General features: G+C 59.0%; 1 protein-coding gene across 1 annotated transcript in view; it reads right to left on the minus strand.

Moving 5' to 3' along the window:
- Window positions 1-13,215: 13,215 nt before the first annotated feature.
- Window positions 13,216-21,432, minus strand: part of LOC147081222 (calmodulin-binding transcription activator 2-like) — a 67,319-nt gene continuing 59,102 nt past the window's right edge. Inside the window, exons 9-11 of the mRNA XM_085980881.1 lie at window positions 18,485-18,678; window positions 16,606-16,680; window positions 13,216-15,006 (exon numbers count right to left, since the gene is read on the minus strand). Coding sequence (XP_085837007.1) covers window positions 14,943-15,006; window positions 16,606-16,680; window positions 18,485-18,678 — 333 coding nt within the window. The 3' untranslated portion in view covers window positions 13,216-14,942. The remainder of the gene's footprint in view (window positions 15,007-16,605; window positions 16,681-18,484; window positions 18,679-21,432) is intronic.

Raw genomic sequence — 21,432 nt, forward strand, 5'->3', positions numbered from 1 at the left:
GTATCGGGCCTGGATGGTCTCCCGGGTCAGTATCGGGTCTGGATGGTCTCCCGGGTCAGTATCGGGTCTGGATGGTCTCCAGGGTCAGTATCGGGTCTGAATGGTCTCCCGGGTCAGTATCGGGTCCGGATGGTCTCCCGGGTCAGTATCGGGTCCGGATGGTCTCCCGGGTCAGTATCGGGTCCGGATGGTCTCCCGGGTCAGTATCTGGTTCGGATGTTCTCCAGGGTCAGTATCGGGTCTGGATGGTCTCCCGGGTCAGTATCGGGTCTGGATGGTCTCCCGGGTCAGTATCGGGTCCGGATGGTCTCCCGGGTAAGTGTCGGGTCTGGATGGTCTCCAGGTCAGTATCGGGTCCGGATGGTCTCCCGGGTCAGTATCGGGTCCGGATGGTCTCCCGGGTCAGTATCGGGTCCGGATGGTCTCCCGGGTCAGTATCGGGTCCGGATGGTCTCCCGGGTCAGTATCGGGTCCGGATGGTCTCCCGGGTCAGTATCGGGTCCGGATGGTCTCCCGGGTCAGTATCGGGTCCGGATGGTCTCCCGGGTCAGTATCGGGTCCGGATGGTCTCCCGGGTCAGTATCGGGTCCGGCTGGTCTCCCGGGTCAGTATCGGGTCCGGATGGTCTCCCGGGTCAGTATCGGGTCCGGATGGTCTCCCGGGTCAGTATCGGGTCCGGATGGTCTCCCGGGTCAGTATCGGGTCCGGATGGTCTCCCGGGTCAGTATCGGGTCCGGATGGTCTCCAGGGTCAGCATCGGGTCTGGATGGTCTCCCGGGTCAGTATCGGGTCCGGATGGTCTCCCGGGTCAGTATCGGGTCAGTATCGGGTACGGATGGTCTCCCGGGTCAGTATCGGGTCCGGATGGTCTCCCGGGTCAGTATCGGGCCCGGATGGTCTCCAGGGTCAGTATCGGGTCCGGATGGTCTCCCGGGTCAGTATCGGGTCCGGATGGTCTCCCGGGTCAGTATCGGGCCTGGATGGTCTCCCGGGTCAGTATCGGGTCTGGATGGTCTCCCGGGTCAGTATCGGGCCTGGATGGTCTCCCGGGTCAGTATCGGGCTTCGATGGTCTCCCGGGTCAGTATCGGGTCAGGATGGTCTCCCAGGTCAGTATCGGGTCCGGATGGTCTCCCGGGTCAGTATCGGGTCTGGATGATCTCCCGGGTCAGTAACGGGTCTGGATGGTCTCCAGGGTCAGTATCGGGTCTGGATGGTCTCCAGGGTCAGTATCGGGTCTGGATGGTCTCCCGGGTCAGTATCGGGTCTGGATGGTCTCCAGGGTCAGTATCCGGTCTGCATGGTCTCCCGGGTCAGTATCGGGTCCGGATGGTCTCCCGGGTCAGTATCGGGTCTGGATGGTCTCCCGGGTCAGTATCGGGTCCGGATGGTCTCCCGGGTCAGTATCGGGTCAGTATCGGGTCCGGATGGTCTCCCGGGTCAGTGTCGGGTCCGGATGGTCTCCCGGCTCAGTGTCGGGTCCGGATGGTTTCCCGGGTCAGTGTCGGGTCCGGATGGTCTCCCGGGTCAGTATCGGGTCCGGAGGGTCTCCCGAGTCAGTATCTGGTCCGGATGGTCTCCAGGGTCAGTATCGGGTCGGGATGGTCTCCCGGGTCAGTATCGGGTCCGGATGGTCTCCCGGGTCAGTATCGGGTCCGGATGGTTTCCCGGGTCAGTATCGGGTCCGGATGGTCTCCCGGGTCAGTGTCGGGTCCGGATGGTCTCCCGGGTCAGTATCGGGTCTGGATGGTCTCCCGGGTCAGTATCGGGTCCGGATGGTCTCCCGGGTCAGTATCGGGTCTGGATGGTCTCCAGGGTCAGTATCGGGTCAGTATCGGGTACGGATGGTCTCCCGGGTCAGTATCGGGTCCGGATGGTCTCCCGGGTCAGTATCGGGTCAGTATCGGGTACGGATGGTCTCCCGGGTCAGTATCGGGTCCGGATGGTCTCCCGGGTCAGTGTCGGGTCCGGATGGTCTCCCGGGTCAGTATCGGGTCTGGTCTCCGGGTCAGTATCGGGTCTGGATAGTCTCCCGGGTCAGTATCAGGTCCGGATGGTCTCCCGGGTCAGTATCGGGTCCGGATGGTCTCCAGGGTCAGTATCGGGTCAGGATGGTCTCCCGGGTCAGTATCGGGTCCGGATGGTCTCCCGGGTCAGTGTCGGGTCCGGAAGGTCTCCCGGGTCAGTGTCGGGTCCGGATGGTCTCCCGGGTCAGTGTCGGGTCCGGATGGTCTCCCGGGTCAGTATCGGGTCCGGAAGGTCTCCCGGGTCAGTCTCGGGTCCGGATGGTCTCCCGGGTCAGTATCGGGTCCGGATGGTCTCCCGGGTCAGTATCGGGTCCGGATGGTCTCCCGGGTCAGTATCGGGTCCGGATGGTCTCCCGGGTCAGTATCGGGTCCGGATGGTCTCCCGGGTCAGTATCGGGTCCGGATGGTCTCCCGGGTCAGTATCGGGTCCGGATGGTCTCCCGGATCAGTATCGGGTCTGGATGGTCTCCCGGATCAGTATCGGGTCTGGATGGTCTCCCGGATCAGTATCGGGTCTGGATGGTCTCCAGGGTCAGTATCGGGTCTGGATGGTCTCCCGGGTCAGTATCGGGTCCGGATGGTCTCCCGGGTCAGTGTCGGGTCCGGATGGTCTCCCGGGTCAGTGTCCGGTCCGGATGGTCTCCCGGGTCAGTATCGGGTCCGGATGGTCTCCAGGGTCAGTGTCGGGTCCGGATGGTCTCCCGGGTCAGTGTCAGGTCCGGATGGTCTCCCGGATCAGTGTCGGCTCCGCATGGTCTCCCGGGTCAGTGTCGAGTCCGGATGGTCTCCCGGGTAAGTGTCGGGTCTGGATGGTCTCCAGGTCAGTATCGGGTCCGGATGGTCTCCCGGGTCAGTATCGGGTCCGGATGGTCTCCCGGGTCAGTATCGGGTCCGGCTGGTCTGCCGGGTCAGTATCGGGTCCGGATGGTCTCCCGGGTCAGTATCGGGTCCGGATGGTCTCCCGGGTCAGTATCGGGTCCGGCTGGTCTCCCGGGTCAGTATCGGGTCCGGATGGTCTCCCGGGTCAGTATCGGGTCCGGATGGTCTCCCGGGTCAGTATCGGGTCCGGATGGTCTCCCGGGTCAGTATCGGGTCCGGATGGTCTCCCGGGTCAGTATCGGGTCCGGATGGTCTCCAGGGTCAGTATCGGGTCTGGATGGTCTCCCGGGTCAGTATCGGGTCCGGATGGTCTCCCGGGTCAGTATCGGGTCAGTATCGGGTACGGATGGTCTCCCGGGTCAGTATCGGGTCCGGATGGTCTCCCGGGTCAGTATCGGGCCCGGATGGTCTCCCGGGTCAGTATCGGGTCCGGATGGTCTCCAGGGTCAGTATCGGGTCCGGATGGTCTCCCGGGTCAGTATCGGGCCTGGATGGTCTCCCGGGTCAGTGTCGGGTCCGGATGGTCTCCCGGCTCAGTGTCGGGTCCGGATGGTCTCCCGGGTCAGTATCGGGTCCGGATGGTCTCCCGGGTCAGTATCGGGTCCGGATGGTCTCCCGGGTCAGTGTCGGGTCCGGATGGTCTCCCGGGTCAGTATCGGGTCCGGAGGGTCTCCCGAGTCAGTATCGGGTCCGGATGGTCTCCCGGGTCAGTATCGGGTCCGGATGGTCTCCCGGGTCAGTATCGGGTCTGGATGGTCTCCCGGGTCAGTATCGGGTCTGGATGGTCTCCCGGGTCAGTATCGGGTCTGGATGGTCTCCAGGGTCAGTATCGGGCCCGGATGGTCTCCCGGGTCAGTATCGGGTCCGGATGGTCTCCCGGGTCAGTATCGGGTCAGTATCGGGTACGGATGGTCTCCCGGGTCAGTATCGGGTCCGGATGGTCTCCCGGGTCAGTGTCGGGTCCGGATGGTCTCCCGGGTCAGTATCGGGTCTGGTCTCCGGGTCAGTATCGGGTCAGGATGGTCTCCAGGGTCAGTATCGGGTCAGGATGGTCTCCCGGGTCAGTATCGGGTCCGGATGGTCTCCCGGGTCAGTATCGGGTCCGGATGGTCTCCAGGGTCAGTATCGGGTCAGGATGGTCTCCCGGGTCAGTATCGGGTCCGGATGGTCTCCCGGGTCAGTGTCGGGTCCGGAAGGTCTCCCGGGTCAGTGTCGGGTCTGGATGGTCTCCCGGGTCAGTGTCGGGTCCGGATGGTCTCCCGGGTCAGTCTCGGGTCCGGATGGTCTCCCGGGTCAGTATCGGGTCCGGATGGTCTCCCGGGTCAGTATCGGGTCCGGATGGTCTCCCGGGTCAGTATCGGGTCCGGATGGTGTCCCGGGTCAGTATCGGGTCCGGATGGTCTCCCGGGTCAGTATCGGGTCCGGATGGTCTCCCGGGTCAGTATCGGGTCCGGATGGTCTCCCGGGTCAGTATCGGGTCCGGATGGTCTCCCGGGTCAGTATCGGGTCCGGATGGTCTCCCGGGTCAGTATCGGGTCCGGATGGTCTCCCGGGTCAGTATCGGGTCCGGATGGTCTCCCGGGTCAGTATCGGGTCCGGATGGTCTCCCGGGTCAGTATCGGGTCCGGATGGTCTCCTGGGTCAGTATCGGGTCCGGATGGTCTCCCGGGTCAGTATCGGGTCTGGATGGTCTCCAGGGTCAGTATCCGGTCTGGATGGTCTCCAGGGTCAGTATCCGGTCTGGATGGTCTCCAGGGTCAGTATCCGGTCCGGATGGTTTCCCGGGTCAGTATCGGGTCCGGATGGTCTCCCGGATCAGTATCGGGTCTGGATGGTCTCCCGGATCAGTATCGGGTCTGGATGGTCTCCCGGATCAGTATCGGGTCTGGATGGTCTCCAGGGTCAGTATCGGGTCTGGATGGTCTCCCGGGTCAGTATCGGGTCCGGATGGTCTCCCGGGTCAGTGTCGGGTCCGGATGGTCTCCCGGGTCAGTGTCGGGTCCGGATGGTCTCCCGGGTCAGTGTCGGGTCCGGATGGTCTCCCGCGTCAGTATCGGGTCCGGATGGTCTCCCGGGTCAGTATCGGGTCCGGATGGTCTCCCGGGTCAGTGTCGGGTCCGGATGGTCTCCCGCGTCAGTATCGGGTCCGGATGGTCTCCCGGGTCAGTATCGGGTCCGGATGGTCTCCCGGGTCAGTGTCGGGTCTGGATGGTCTCCCGAGTCAGTATCGGGTCCGGATGGTCTCCCGGGTCAGTGTCGGGTCCGGATGGTCTCCCGGGTCAGTGTCGGGTCCGGATGGTCTCCCGGGTCAGTGTCGGGTCCGGATGGTCTCCCGCGTCAGTATCGGGTCCGGATGGTCTCCCGGGTCAGTATCGGGTCTGGATGGTCTCCCGAGTCAGTGTCGGGTCTGGATGGTCTCCCGGGTCAGTATCGGGTCCGGATGGTCTCCCGGGTCAGTATCGGGTCTGGATGGTCTCCCAGGTCAGTATCGGGTCTGGATGGTCTCCCGGGTCAGTATTGGGTCAGTATCGGGTCTGGATGGTCTCCCGGGTCCAGATGGTCTCCCGGGTCCGGATGGTCTCCCGGGTCAGTATCGGGTCCGGATGATCTCCCGGGTCAGTATCGGGTCCGGATGGTCTCCCGGGTCAGTATCGGGTCTGGATGGTCTCCCGCGTCAGTATCGGGTCTGGATGGTCTCCCGGGTCAGTATCGGGCCTGGATGGTCTCCCGGGTCAGTATCGGGCTTCGATGGTCTCCCGGGTCAGTATCGGGTCAGGATGGTCTCCCGGGTCAGTATCGAGTCTGGATGGTCTCCCGGGTCAGTATCAGGTCTGGATGGTCTCCAGGGTCAGTATCGGGTCTGGATGGTCTCCAGGGTCAGTATCGGGTCTGGATGGTCTCCCGGGTCAGTATCAGGTCTGGATGGTCTCCAGGGTCAGTATCGGGTCTGGATGGTCTCCAGGGTCAGTATCGGGTCTGGATGGTCTCCCGGGTCAGTATCGGGTCTGGATGGTCTCCAGGGTCAGTATCGGGTCTGGATGGTCTCCCGGGTCAGTATCGGGTCCAGATGGTCTCCCGGATCAGTATCGGGTCCGGTTGGTCTCCCGGATCAGTATCGGGTCTGGATGGTCTCCAGGGTCAGTATCGGGTCTGGATGGTCTCCCGGGTCAGTTTCGGGTCTGGATGGTCTCCCGGTCAGTATCGGGTCTGGATGGTCTCCCGGGTCAGTATCGGGTCTGGATGGTCTCCCGGGTCAGTATCGGGGCCGATACGCTGTCCTTGTGTAAAGGCAGAAATGTTGGACCTCCATTTGAAATGTGAAGCATAAAAAGCTGCTTCACCCAATGGATCTGCTGCCTCCCTGGTCATCCCCACCCTCATCTCCTGCGCTCTCCCCCAACACCTCCGCTCCCCCCTCATCTCCTCCGCTCCCCCTCTCATCTCCTACGCTCCCCCCCATCACCTCCACGCCCCCTCTCATCTCCTCCACTCCCCCCCCCCCCGATCACCTCCGCTCACCCCCATCTCCTCCCTCCCCCAACAGCTTGACTGGATGGAAAGCTTTTCCCAGCCCCAGTATCAGGACATGAAACTGTCATCATCTTAAGCAGCCTGTCCCTCAGTGCCCTGTGAGCTGGGGTGTGCCGCGATATCGTGGTGCTCAGTGCCCTGTGAGCTGGGGTGTGATGGGATATCGCAGTCCTCAGTGCCATGAGCTGGGATGTGATGGGATATCGTGGTCCTCAGTGTCCTGTGAACTGGGATGTGATGGGTTATCGCGGTGTTCAGTGCCATGAGCTGGGATATCGCGGTCCTCAGTGCCCTGTGAGCTGAGGTGTGATGGGATATCGCAGTCCTCAGTGCCGTGAGCTGGGATGTGATATCGTGGTGCTCAGTTCCCTGTGAGCTGGGGTGTGATGGGATATCGCGGTCCTCAGTGCCATGAGCTGGGATATCGCGGTGCTCAGAGCCGTAAGCTGGAGTGTGATGGGATATCGCGGTCCTCAGTACCGTGAGCTGGGATGTGATATCGCGGTGCTCAGTTCCCTGTGAGCTGGAGTGTGATGGGATATCGCGGTCCTCAGTGCCGTGAGCTGGGATATCGCGGTGTTCAGAGCCGTGAGCTGGAGTGTGATGGGATATCGCGGTCCTCAGTGCCCTGTGAGCTGGGGTGTGCTGGGATATCGCGGTCCTCAGTGCCCTGTGGTGTGCTGTGATATCGCGGTGTTCAGTGTCCTGTGAGCTGGGGTGTGCTGGGATATCGCGGTGCTCAGTGTCTTGTGAGCTGGGATATTGTGGTGCTTAGTGCCCTGTGAGCTGGGGTGTGCTGGGATATCGCGGTGTTCAGTGTCCTGTGAGCTGGGGTGTGCTGGGATATCGCGGTCCTCAGTGCCATGAGCTGGGGTGTGCTGGGATATCGCGGTGCTCAGTGTCCTGTGATATCGCGGTCCTCAGTGCCCTGTGAGCTGGGGTGTGCTGGGATATCGCGGTGTTCAGTGTCCTGTAAGCTGGGGTGTGCTGGGATATCGCGGTGCTCAGTGTCCTGTGAGCTGGGATATTGCGGTGCTCAGTGCCCTGTGAGCTGGGGTGTGCTGGGATATCGCGGTGCTCAGTGCCCTGTGAGCTGGGGTGTGCTGGGATATCGTGGTCCTCAGTGCCATGAGCTGGGGTGTGCTGGGATATCGCGGTCCTCAGTGCCCTGTGAGCTGGGGTGTGATGGGATATCGCGGTCCTCAGTGCCGTGAGCTGGGGTGTGCTGGGATATCGCCGTGTTCAGTGTCCTGTGTAGCTCGAACCCTTGAACTTCGCTGCGATTAACAGCAGCATCCAGGGGCTGTGACGAAAGCTGTTTTGGTTTGAAAGGCAGGATGTTGCACTGCAGTCTGACAGTGTCTCTACTCTCGGCAGGTGAACGGAGCACCGTGATGTTCTGCCCAGTCACCAACACATATCCCCACCGTTCTCCTCGCCCCATCCTGTGGTCGTGTATATACATAAAAAACTGTTTCCCATACAGATTCATAAAGATCATGCAAGGTATAAATGGTGTCTCGCACCCCCACAAAAGTGCAAATCCACACACCCGCCCACCATCTAAAGCTTGTGTGTGGAAATATCAAGCCAGCTCAGTAAATGTACCGACTTAATATACAGTATTTACAAGGTGCTGAATCTCCTAGGACTGACTTTCTACATCATGTTTTAAGTTAAGTTGTCTCTACAATGTGGTTTCCATCAATTGTAGAGTACAGAGAGACTCGGGAAAGTGCGTGGAGTGAGGAATTATGGAGAGAGTATCTCCGTGTACTCTATCCGGACCGGCTACAGCGAGCCACGTCCCCCCGGACTGCACCCACCTCACTCAGTGCAGGCCACCGGGGCGGGGGCAGGCTGGGGAAATATCAATGCTGTGTTTCCTGCGAAAGGAACACAAACAAAACAAACACACAGACTAAAGGAGGGGGGTGAGGAGGGAAAGAGGGAGAGAGGCGGGGGGGAGAGGGAGAGAAGGGGGCGATAAAGGGGGGAGGGTGAGAGAGGCAGGGTGGGGGGTGGAGGGGGGAGGAGAGGGAGGGGAGGGGAGGGGAGGGGGGAGAGGAGAGGGAGGGGAGGGGAGAGGGGGAGAGGAGAGGGAGAGGAGAGGGAGGGGAGGGGAGAGGGGGGGAGAGGGGAGGGAGGGGAGAGGAGCGGGAGGGGAGAGGGGGAGGGAGAGAGAGAGAGGCGGGGCGGAGAGGGGGGGAGGGGCGACGGAGGGGGAGAGAGGGGGAAGAGGGTGGAGGGGGGAAAGGGGTGGAGGGGGGAGAGAGGGGGGAGGGGGTGGAGGGTGGAGGGGGAGAGGGCGGGAAACCTTCAATTGTTCCGATGCTATCTCTGTCCGTTAGGACAACTCACACACACACACAATCTTCCACTGATTGGTCAATCTGTGCACACAGTGCGAGCACTGGCTGCTCCACTCCCTCAATCTGTGCACACAGTGCGAGCACTGGCTGCTCCACTCCCTCAATCTGTGCACACAGTGCGAGCACTGGCTGCTCCACTCCCTCAATCTGTGCACACAGTGCGAGCACTGGCTGCTCCACTCCCTCAATCTGTGCACACAGTGCGAGCACTGGCTGCTCCACTCCCTCAATCTGTGCACACAGTGCGAGCACTGGCTGCTCCACTCCCTCAATCTGTGTACACAGTGCGAGCACTGGCTGCTCCACTCCCTCAATCTGTGCACACAGTGCGAGCACTGGCTGCTCCCTCCCTCAATCTGTGCACACAGTGCGAGCACTGGTTGCTCCACTCCCTCAATCTGTGCACACAGTGCGAGCACTGGCTGCTCCACTCCCTCAATCTGAGCACACAGTGCGAGCACTGGCTGCTCCACTCCCTCAATCTGTGTACACAGTGCGAGCACTGGCTGCTCCCTCCCTCAATCTGTGCACACAGTGCGAGCACTGGCTGCTCCACTCCCTCAATCTGTGCACACAGTGCGAGCACTGGCTGCTCCACTCCCTCAATCTGTGCACACAGTGCGAGCACTGGCTGCTCCACTCCCTCAATCTGTGCACACAGTGCGAGCACTGGCTGCTCCACTCCCTCAATCTGAGCACACAGTGCGAGCACTGGCTGCTTCACTCCCTCAATCTGTGCACACAGTGCGAGCACTGGCTGCTCCCTCCCTCAATCTGTGCACACAGTGCGAGCACTGGCTGCTCCACACCCTCAATCTGTGCACACAGTGCGAGCACTGGCTGCTCCCTCCCTCAATCTGTGCACACAGTGCGAGCACTGGCTGCTCCCTCCCTCAATCTGTGCACACAGTGCGAGCACTGGCTGCTTCACACCCTCAATCTGTGCACACACTGCGAGCACTGGCTGCTCCCCTCCCTCAATCTGTGCACACAGTGCGAGCACTGGCTGCTCCCCTCCCTCAATCTGTGCACACAGTGCGAGCACTGGCTGCTCCACACCCTCAATCTGTGCACACAGTGCGAGCACTGGCTGCTCCACTCCCTCAATCTGTGTACACAGTGCGAGCACTGGCTGCTCCACTCCCTCAATCTGTGTACACAGTGCGAGCACTGGCTGCTCCCCTCCCTCAATCTGAGCACACAGTGCGAGCACTGGCTGCTCCACTCCCTCAATCTGTGCACACAGTGCGAGCACTGGCTGCTCCACTCCCTCAATCTGTGTACACAGTGCGAGCACTGGCTGCTCCACTCCCTCAATCTGTGCACACAGTGCGAGCACTGGCTGCTCCACTCCCTCAATCTGTGCACACAGTGCGAGCACTGGCTGCTCCACTCCGTCAATCTGTGCACACAGTGCGAGCACTGGCTGCTCCACTCCCTCAATCTGTGCACACAGTGCGAGCGCTGGCTGCTCCCTCCCTCAATCTGTGCACAGTGCGAGCACTGGCTGCTCCACACCCTCAATCTGTGCACACTGTGCGAGCACTGGCTGCTCCACTCCCTCAATCTGTGCACACAGTGCGAGCACTGGCTGCTCCACTCCCTCAATCTGTGCACACAGTGCGAGCACTGGCTGCTCCACTCCTTCAATCTGTGCACACAGTGCGAGCACTGGCTGCTCCACTCCCTCAATCTGTGCACACAGTGCGAGCACTGGCTGCTCCACACCCTCAATCTGAGCACACAGTGCGAGCACTGGCTGCTCCACACCCTCAATCTGTGCACACAGTGCGAGCACTGGCTGCTCCACTCCCTCAATCTGTGCACACAGTGCGAGCACTGGCTGCTCCACTCCCTCAATCTGTGCACACAGTGCGAGCACTGGCTGCTCCACTCCCTCAATCTGTGCACACAGTGCGAGCACTGGCTGCTCCACACCCTCAATCTGAGCACACAGTGCGAGCACTGGCTGCTCCACTCCCTCAATCTGTGCACACAGTGCGAGCACTGGCTGCTCCACTCCCTCAATCTGTGCACACAGTGCGAGCACTGGCTGCTCCACACCCTCAATCTGAGCACACAGTGCGAGCACTGGCTGCTCCACACCCTCAATCTGTGCACACAGTGCGAGCACTGGCTGCTCCACTCCCTCAATCTGTGCACACAGTGCGAGCACTGGCTGCTCCACTCCCTCAATCTGTGCACACAGTGCGAGCACTGGCTGCTCCACTCCCTCAATCTGTGCACACAGTGCGAGCACTGGCTGCTCCACTCCCTCAATCTGTGCACAGTGCGAGCACTGGCTGCTCCACTCCCTCAATCTGTGCACACAGTGCGAGCACTGGCTGCTCCACTCCCTCAATCTGTGTACACAGTGCGAGCACTGGCTGCTCCACTCCCTCAATCTGTGCACACAGTGCGAGCACTGGCTGCTCCCTCCCTCAATCTGTGCACACAGTGCGAGCACTGGTTGCTCCACTCCCTCAATCTGTGCACACAGTGCGAGCACTGGCTGCTCCACTCCCTCAATCTGAGCACACAGTGCGAGCACTGGCTGCTCCACTCCCTCAATCTGTGTACACAGTGCGAGCACTGGCTGCTCCCTCCCTCAATCTGTGCACACAGTGCGAGCACTGGCTGCTCCACTCCCTCAATCTGTGCACACAGTGCGAGCACTGGCTGCTCCACTCCCTCAATCTGTGCACACAGTGCGAGCACTGGCTGCTCCACTCCCTCAATCTGTGCACACAGTGCGAGCACTGGCTGCTCCACTCCCTCAATCTGAGCACACAGTGCGAGCACTGGCTGCTTCACTCCCTCAATCTGTGCACACAGTGCGAGCACTGGCTGCTCCCTCCCTCAATCTGTGCACACAGTGCGAGCACTGGCTGCTCCACACCCTCAATCTGTGCACACAGTGCGAGCACTGGCTGCTCCCTCCCTCAATCTGTGCACACAGTGCGAGCACTGGCTGCTCCCTCCCTCAATCTGTGCACACAGTGCGAGCACTGGCTGCTTCACACCCTCAATCTGTGCACACACTGCGAGCACTGGCTGCTCCCCTCCCTCAATCTGTGCACACAGTGCGAACACTGGCTGCTCCCCTCCCTCAATCTGTGCACACAGTGCGAGCACTGGCTGCTCCACACCCTCAATCTGTGCACACAGTGCGAGCACTGGCTGCTCCACTCCCTCAATCTGTGTACACAGTGCGAGCACTGGCTGCTCCACTCCCTCAATCTGTGTACACAGTGCGAGCACTGGCTGCTCCCCTCCCTCAATCTGAGCACACAGTGCGAGCACTGGCTGCTCCACTCCCTCAATCTGTGCACACAGTGCGAGCACTGGCTGCTCCACTCCCTCAATCTGTGTACACAGTGCGAGCACTGGCTGCTCCACTCCCTCAATCTGTGCACACAGTGCGAGCACTGGCTGCTCCACTCCCTCAATCTGTGCACACAGTGCGAGCACTGGCTGCTCCACTCCCTCAATCTGTGCACACAGTGCGAGCACTGGCTGTTCCACTCCCTCAATCTGAGCACACAGTGCGAGCACTGGCTGCTCCACTCCCTCAATCTGTGCACACAGTGCGAGCACTGGCTGCTCCACTCCGTCAATCTGTGCACACAGTGCGAGCACTGGCTGCTCCACTCCCTCAATCTGTGCACACAGTGCGAGCACTGGCTGCTCCCTCCCTCAATCTGTGCACAGTGCGAGCACTGGCTGCTCCACACCCTCAATCTGTGCACACTGTGCGAGCACTGGCTGCTCCACTCCCTCAATCTGTGCACACAGTGCGAGCACTGGCTGCTCCACTCCCTCAATCTGTGCACACAGTGCGAGCACTGGCTGCTCCACTCCCTCAATCTGTGCACACAGTGCGAGCACTGGCTGCTCCACTCCCTCAATCTGTGCACACAGTGCGAGCACTGGCTGCTCCACACCCTCAATCTGAGCACACAGTGCGAGCACTGGCTGCTCCACACCCTCAATCTGTGCACACAGTGCGAGCACTGGCTGCTCCACTCCCTCAATCTGTGCACACAGTGCGAGCACTGGCTGCTCCACTCCCTCAATCTGTGCACACAGTGCGAGCACTGGCTGCTCCACTCCCTCAATCTGTGCACACAGTGCGAGCACTGGCTGCTCCACACCCTCAATCTGAGCACACAGTGCGAGCACTGGCTGCTCCGCTCCCTCAATCTGTGCACACAGTGCGAGCACTGGCTGCTCCACTCCCTCAATCTGTGCACACAGTGCGAGCACTGGCTGCTCCACACCCTCAATCTGAGCACACAGTGCGAGCACTGGCTGCTCCACACCCTCAATCTGTGCACACAGTGCGAGCACTGGCTGCTCCACTCCCTCAATCTGTGCACACAGTGCGAGCACTGGCTGCTCCACTCCCTCAATCTGTGCACACAGTGCGAGCACTGGCTGCTCCACTCCCTCAATCTGTGCACACAGTGCGAGCACTGGCTGCTCCACACCCTCAATCTGAGCACACAGTGCGAGCACTGGCTGCTCCCTCCCTCAATCTGTGCACACAGTGCGAGCACTGGCTGCTCCACTCCCTCAATCTGAGCACACAGTGCGAGCACTGGCTGCTCCACTCCCTCAATCTGTGCACACAGTGCGAGCACTGGCTGCTCCCCTCCCTCAATCTGTGCACACAGTGCGAGCACTGGCTGCTCCCTCCCTCAATCTGTGCACACAGTGCGAGCACTGGCTGCTCCCCTCCCTCAATCTGTGCACACAGTGCGAGCACTGGCTGCTCCCTCCCTCAATTTGTGCACACAGTGCGAGCACTGGCTGCTCCACTCCCTCAATCTGTGCACACAGTGAGAGCACTGGCTGCTCCACACCCTCAATCTGTGCACACAGTGCGAGCACTGGCTGCTCCACACCCTCAATCTGTGCACACAGTGCGAGCACTGGCTGCTCCCATCCCTCAATCTGTGCACACAGTGCGAGCACTGGCTGCTCCACTCCCTCAATCTGTGCACACAGTGCGAGCACTGGCTGCTCCCCTCCCTCAATCTGTGCACACAGTGCGAGCACTGGCTGCTCCACTCCCTCAATCTGTGCACACAGTGCGAGCACTGGCTGCTCCACTCCCTCAATCTGTGTACACACAGTGCGAGCACTGGCTGTTCCACTCCCAGTTACAGCAAAGACTGACTGTAACCTGCAACAGGTGAGGGCAAGCTGCCCAGTGACAGCAGAGAGCGCCTGCAATCAGCATTTAGTGAGTTAGATGCAATCGAGAGCCGAGAGCATTGAAACCTGACCCCTGAATCCTCTCGATGGGCCCTGCCAGAGCTGCTAACTGAAGCACTGGCTCTGCGATGTGATGGCTAGTCTTTGTCACAGACTGCCTGAGCAACTGCACGTTACTGGAGCGAGGTGCTCCCCGCTTCCCCGTTAATAAACCCCCGAGAGTGGGCGTGATGTGGCATCAGGAAACCCCAGAAAGCAACTGCCCGTGAAGGAGATTAGCTGGGATCGCGTGACAGCAATCTCCTCCCCTCTAAGTCCACCCATCGATTCGCCCCAGAAAACTGTGCCATTCTCCAAACTTTCCCGCAGCTGTGAAGGACACATTCTCTTCAAGAGTCCTACTTGCTTTTAAGAGGAAATGGCGGGATTATATACACACAGCCTTTCTACACAAAACATCACACCCGCCCGCCCCCCTGTTAAATTCATCTACAATCTCCCCGACCTGTGACAGTAACCTTCAATCCCACTCCCGCATTCCTCCACGGTTTCTACGTTACTGGATGCTGGAACCAGCCAGTCACCAGGGTGTCAGTGCCTAACTATTTCTGGACCTATGTAATTGCACATGTGAGATAACGAGGTGCTGAGCTGAGAGTGAAATGGTCGTCCATTCCCTCTCCTTTAAGACTGGCGATCCTTTATAAGCTCCCCTCGTTACTCCTAAGACTCAAAAGCACAAGGAAATGTGAACTTTTCGTTATCTGAAGATTATGAACTGATGGGAACAGTAAAATGCAAGGCAGTTTAGCTTTCTCCCCCAAAGCAGAGTGACGCGCTCACACCCATTCCTCCCACTCAGTCTCTGTCCTTCTACGAAGCTCTTTCACAAGTCTGTAACTCGCAGTCAGGCTTTAGGTGGTCAGGCCACGTTTCTGCACTCCCTCCAGCTCCTGCGACTGTTTCAGCTCCTTCATCCTGAAAGGCAATGAGACCTTTTAAAACAAATTCACGGCTTCTGGCAAACTTCCCCCAGTGAGAGTCAGTGTCTGTGGAACTGTACCCCAGTGAGAGTCAGTGTCTGTGGAACTGTACCCCAGTGAGAGTCAATGTCTCTGGAACTGTACCCCAGTGAGAGTCAGTGTCTGTGGAACTGTACCCCAGTGAGAGTCAGTGTCTGTGGACCTTGTACCCCAGTGAGAGTCAGTGTCTGTGGAACTGTACCCCAGTGAGAGTCAGTGTCTGTGGAACTGTACCCCAGTGAGAGTCAGTGTCTGTGGAACTGTACCCCAGTGAGAGTCAGTGTCTGTGGAACTGTACCCCAGTGAGAGTCAGTGTCTGTGGAACTATACCCCAGTGAGAGTCAGTGTCTGTGGAACTGTACCCCAGTGAGAGTCAGTGTCTGTGGAACGGTACCCCAGTGAGAGTCAGTGTGTGTGGAACTGTACCCCAGTGAGAGTCAGTGTGTGTGGAACTGTACCCCAGTGAGAGTCAGTGTGTGTGGAACTGTACCCCAGTGAGAGTCAGTGTCTGTGGAACTGTACCCCAGTGAGAGTCAGTGTCTGTGGAACTGTACCCCAGTGAGAGTCAGTGTCTGTGGAACGGTACCCCAGTGAGAGTCAGTGTGTGTGGAACTGTACCCCAGTGAGAGTCAGTGTGTGTGGAACTGTACCCCAGTGAGAGTCAGTGTGTGTGGAACTGTACCCCAGTGAGAGTCTGTGTCTGTGGAACTGTACCCCAGTGAGAGTCAGTGTCTGTGGAACTGTACCCCAGTGAGAGTCAGTGTCTGTGGAACTGTACCCCAGTGAGAGTCAGTGTCTGTGGAACTGTACCCCAGTGAGAGTCAGTGTCTGTGGAACTGTACCCCAGTGAGAGTCAGTGTCTGTGGAACTGTACCCCAGTGAGAGTCAGTGCCTGTGGAACTGTACCCCAGTGAGAGTCAGTGTCTGTGGAACTGTACCCCAGTGAGAGTCAGTGTCTGTGGGACTGTACCCCAGTGAGAGTCAGTGTCTGTGGGACTGTCCCCCAGTGAGAGTCAGTGTCTGTGGAACTGTACCCCAGTGAGAGTCAGTGTCTGTGGACCTTGTACCCCAGTGAGAGTCAGTGTCTGTGGGACTGTACCCCAGTGAGAGTCAGTGTCTGTGGAACTGTACCCCAGTGAGAGTCAGTGTCTGTGGGACTGTACCCCAGTGAGAGTCAGTGTCTGTGGAACTGTACCCCAGTGAGAGTCAGTGTCTGTGGAACTGTACCCCAGTGAGAGTCAGTGTCTGTGGAACTGTACCCCAGTGAGAGTCAGTGTCTGTGGAACTGTACCCCAGTGAGAGTCAGTGTCTGTGGAACTGTACCCCAGTGAGAGTCAGTGTCTGCGGGACTGTACCCCAGTGAGAGTCAGTGTACTGTGGACCTTGTACCCCAGTGAGAGTCAGTGTCTGTGGGACTGTACCCCAGTGAGAGTCAGTGTCTGTGGGACTGTACCCCAGTGAGAATCGGTACTTCCAGGTGCAGTGTGAAGAGGTGGAGGAAGCACTCTGAGATGGGGCCGGATCGACGAGGGCTCCCGCCGCTCAGACTCCGTACCTGTGCCGGCAGCGCCTCAGAAACCTCATAATCTTGCGAGCAGCTTGGTCTTGTTTCTTGGTCAGGAATGTGGCTCTGCAACAGGAACAGGAAGATCCCACTCAGTACTTACTCACCGCACATATTCCAACGTCCTCAGCTCAGTGTGTAACAGAGGGTGTGGTCGAGTGGGTGGGACTGCCGACCAATCCCCCGTGAGATACAGCATGGTAGGAGGCCATTCGGCCCATCGTGCCTCTGCCGGCTCTGTGAACGAGCTCTCCAATTAGTCCCACTCCCCCCTGCTCTTTCCCCACAGCCCTGTGAATTTTTCCCCTTCCAGTATTTATCCAATTCCCTTTTGAAAGTTACTATTGAATCTGCTCCCACCGCCCTTTCAGGCAGCGCATTCCAGATCACAACAACTCGCTGCGTAAAAACATTCTCCTCATCTCCCCTCTGGTTCTTTTGCCGATTATCTTCACTCTGTGTCCTCTGGTTACCGACCCTCCTGCCACTGGAAACAGTTTCTCCTTATTTACTCCATTGAAACCCCTCACGATTTTGAACGCCTCGATTAAATCTCCCCTTAACCTTCTCTGCTCTAAGGAGAACAATCCCAGCTTCTCCAGTCTCTCCACGTCACTGAAGTCCCTCATCCCTGGGACCATTCCGGTAAATCTCCTCCGCACCCTCTCCAAGGCCTTGACATCCTTCCTAAAGTGTTGTGCCCAGAATTGGACACAATACTGCGGCTGAGGTCTAACCAGTGTTTTATAAAGGTTTATCAGTCTGGAGCAGGTTGTGCAGGAGAGATTGTGCCTAGTCAATCATCACAGCCCCAGGACATCGCTACTGGAGCTCCTCAGGGCAGTGTCCTAGGCCCAACCATCTTCAGCTCCTTCATCAATGACCTTCCCTCCATCATAAGGTCAGAAATGGGGATGTTCGCTGATGACTGCACAGTGTTTAGCGCCATTCACAACTCCACAGATAATGAAGCAGTCCGTGCCCACATGCAACAAGACCTGGACGACGTTCAGGCTTGGGCTGATAAGTGGCAAGTAACATTCGCGCCACACAAGTGCCAGGCAATGACTATCTCCAACAAGCGAGAGTCTAACCACCGCCCCTTGACATTCAACGGCATTACCATTGCCGAATCCCCCACCATCAACATCCTGGGGGTCACCATTGACCAGAAACTTAACTGGACCAGCCACATAAATACTGTGGCAACAAGAGCAGGTCAGAGGCTGGGTATTCTGCGGCGAGTGTCTCACCTCCTGACTCCCCAAAGCCTTTCCACCATCTACAAGGCACAAGTCAGGAGTGTGATGGAATACTCTCCACTTGCCTGGATGAGTGCAGCTCCAACAACACTCGAGAAGCTCGACACCATCCAGGACAAAGCAGCCCGCTTGATTGGCACCCCATCCACCACCTTAAACATTCACTCCCTCCACTACTGGTGTACCGTGGCTGCAGTGTGTACCATCTACAAGATGCACTGCAGCAACTCGCCAAGGCTTCTTCGGCAGCACCTCCCAAACCCGCGACCTCTTCCACCTAGAAGGACAAGGGCAGCAGGTGCATGGGAACACCACCACCTCCAAGTTCCCCTCCAAGTCACACACACCATCCTGACTTGGAAATATATCGGCCGATCCTTCATCGTCACTGGATCAAAAGTCCTGGAACTCCCTCCCCAACAGCACTGTGGGAGCACCTTCACCACATGGACTGCAGCGGTTCAAGAAGGCGGCTCACCACCACCTTCTCGAGGGCAACTAGGAATGGGCAATAAATGCTGGGCCTTGCCAGCGACGTCCACGTCCCATAAACGAATAAAAATAAAATATGGGTGCAGGCCTCCCCGGGTTCTATTCCCAGCACCTACTTCATCTTCTGCTGCAAGGGGCCGCTCCCCCGGTGACCCTGCTTGAATTTCTCGTACTCTTTGTAGCTGCGGTAATACTGCTGGATCAGGACAGCCGCCCGCCTGCTCTGCTGGAACCTCTTCTGCTCGTAGTAACTGCGGAACTTGCTCTGGATCAGGATGGCCGCCTGCGTCATTTTCTTATAAAGTGCATACTGTGAAAAGAGAAAGCGACGAGAGTAAAAAGGGGAGAGTTACGGAACGGCCTCGGAACTGGCGTCAAGCGCACGTCATCGAAGATTTACCCAGCTCAGGCTGCTCAATACTGTCACAGAACTAGCAGCGCAAAACCCCGTTGGCTCATAGAAAGGCAGGAATACTTCAAATACAACAGGAGATCATCAGAAGGCAGAGCAATACAGGATTGGGCACAGATAAGGGTGACACTGCGCTCTGCTTGAGCTGTCTCCTGCTCTATTTGTGCTGTAATGTTTAATGCCCAGCGAACCCTGCTTAAATAAACCACTGTCCGTCCCACAGCCGCATAATAGTCCTACATCACGGTCACCGTGACTCTTACACATTGCCCCTGAACTTCCAGTGTCTCCGTATAACCCATCTACTACACACTCAGGGCTTGATGGCCGTCGCAGACACAATGGGCCAAAGGGCCTCTTTCTGTGCTGTATAACTCGATGACCCCTCTGTTCAACACAATCCCTGCAAGCAATATCCAGCACCTGACCTGCTGCAGTACCAGGGAGACATCTGCACTGTCAGACACTCGCGGCACCAGGGAGACGTCTGCACTGTCAGACACTCGCGGCACCAGGGAAACGTCTGCACTCTCAGACACTCGCAGCACCAGGGAGACGTCTGCACTGTCAGCTCGAGTGAGACGTCTGCACTCTCAGCTCGAGAGAGACGTCTGCACTCTCAGCTCGAGAGAGACGTCTGCACTGTCAGACACTCGCGGCACCAGGGAAACGTCTGCACTGTCAGACACTCGCAGCACCAGGGAGACGTCTGCACTCTCGGACACTCGCGGCACCAGGGAGACGTCTGCACTCTCGGACACTCGCAGCACCAGGGAGACGTCTGCACTGTCAGACACTCGCAGTACCAGGGAGACGTCTGCACTGTCAGACACTCGCAGTACCAGGGAGACGTCTGCACTCTCAGACACTCGCGGCACCAGGGAGACATCTGCACTGTCAGACACTCGCGGCACCAGGGAGACGTCTGCACTGTCAGACACTCGCGGCACCAGGGAGACGTCTGCACTCTCAGACACTCGCAGCTCCAGGGAGACGTCTGCACTCTCAGCTCGAGAGAGACGTCTGCACTCTCAGCTCGAGAGAGACGTCTGCACTCTCAGCTCGAGAGAGACGTCTGCACTCTCAGCTCGAGAGAGACGTCTGCACCCTCAGACACTCGCAGCACCAGGGAGATGTCTGCACTGTCAGCTCGAGAGAGACGTCTGCACTGTCAGCTCGAGAGAGACGTCTGCACTCTCAGCTCGAGAGAGACGTCTGCACTGTCAGACACTCGCGGCACCAGGGAAACGTCTGCACTGTCAGACACTCGCAGCACCAGGGAGACGTCTGCACTCTTGGACACTCGCAGCACCAGGGAGACGTCTGCACTGTCAGACACTCACAGCACCAGGGAGACGTCTGCACTCTCAGACACTCGTGGCACCAGGGAGACGTCTGCACTGTCAGCTCGAGAGAGACGTCTGCACTCTCAGCTCGAGAGAGACGTCTGCACTCTCAGACACTCGCGGCACCAGGGAAACGTCTGCACTCTCAGACACTCGCCGCTCCAGGGAGACGTCTGCACTCTCGGACACTCGCGGCACCAGGGAGACGTCTGCACTCTCGGACACACGCAGCACCAAGGAAACGTCTGCACTGTCAGACACTCGCGGCACCAGGGAAACGTCTGCACTCTCAGACACTCGCGGCACCAGGGAGACGTCTGCACTGTCAGACACTCGCGGCACCAGGGAGACGTCTGCACTCTCAGACACTCGCAGCACCAGGGAGACGTCTGCACTGTCAGACACTCGCAGCACCAGGGAGACGTCTGCACTGTCAGACACTCGCAGTACCAGGGAGACGTCTGCACTGTCAGACACTCGCAGCACCAGGGAGACGTCTGCACTGTCAGACACTCGCAGCACCAGGGAAACGTCTGCACTCTCAGCTCGAGAGAGACGTCTGCACTCTCGGACACTCGCAGCTCCAGGGAGACGTCTGCACTCTCAGCTCGAGAGAGACGTCTGCACTCTCAGCTCGAGAGAGACGTCTGCACTCTCGGACACTCGCAGCTCCAGGGAGACGTCTGCACTCTCAGCTCGAGAGAGACGTCTGCACTCTCAGACACTCGCGGCACCAGGGAGACGTCTGCACTCTCGGACACTCGCGGCACCAGGGAGACGTCTGCACTCTCGGACACTTGCGGCACCAGGGAGACGTCTGCACTCTCAGACACTCGCAGCACCAGGGAAACGTCTGCACTCTCAGACACTCGCAGCACCAGGGAGACGTCTGCACTGTCAGGCACTCGCAGCACCAGGGAGACGTCTGCACTCTCAGACACTCGCGGCACCAGGGAGACGTCTGCACTGTCAGGCACTCGCAGCACCAGGGAGACGTCTGCACTCTCGGACACTTGCGGCACCAGGGAGACGTCTGCACTCTCAGACACTCGCAGCACCAGGGAAACGTCTGCACTCTCAGACACTCGCAGCACCAGGGAAACGTCTGCACTCTCAGACACTCGCAGCACCAGGGAGACGTCTGCACTCTCAGACACTCGCGGCACCAGGGAGACGTCTGCACTCTCGGACACTCGCGGCACCAGGGAGACGTCTGCACTCTCAGCTCGAGAGAGACGTCTGCATTCTCAGACACTCGCAGCACCAGGGAGACGTCTGCACTCTCAGCTCGAGAGAGACGTCTGCA

The sequence above is a fragment of the Somniosus microcephalus genome, unplaced genomic scaffold (assembly GCF_052327205.1).
Source record: "Somniosus microcephalus isolate GS21.2 unplaced genomic scaffold, FLI_Smic_1.0 scaffold654, whole genome shotgun sequence".
In the NCBI taxonomy this organism is placed as follows: Eukaryota; Metazoa; Chordata; class Chondrichthyes; order Squaliformes; family Somniosidae; genus Somniosus; species Somniosus microcephalus.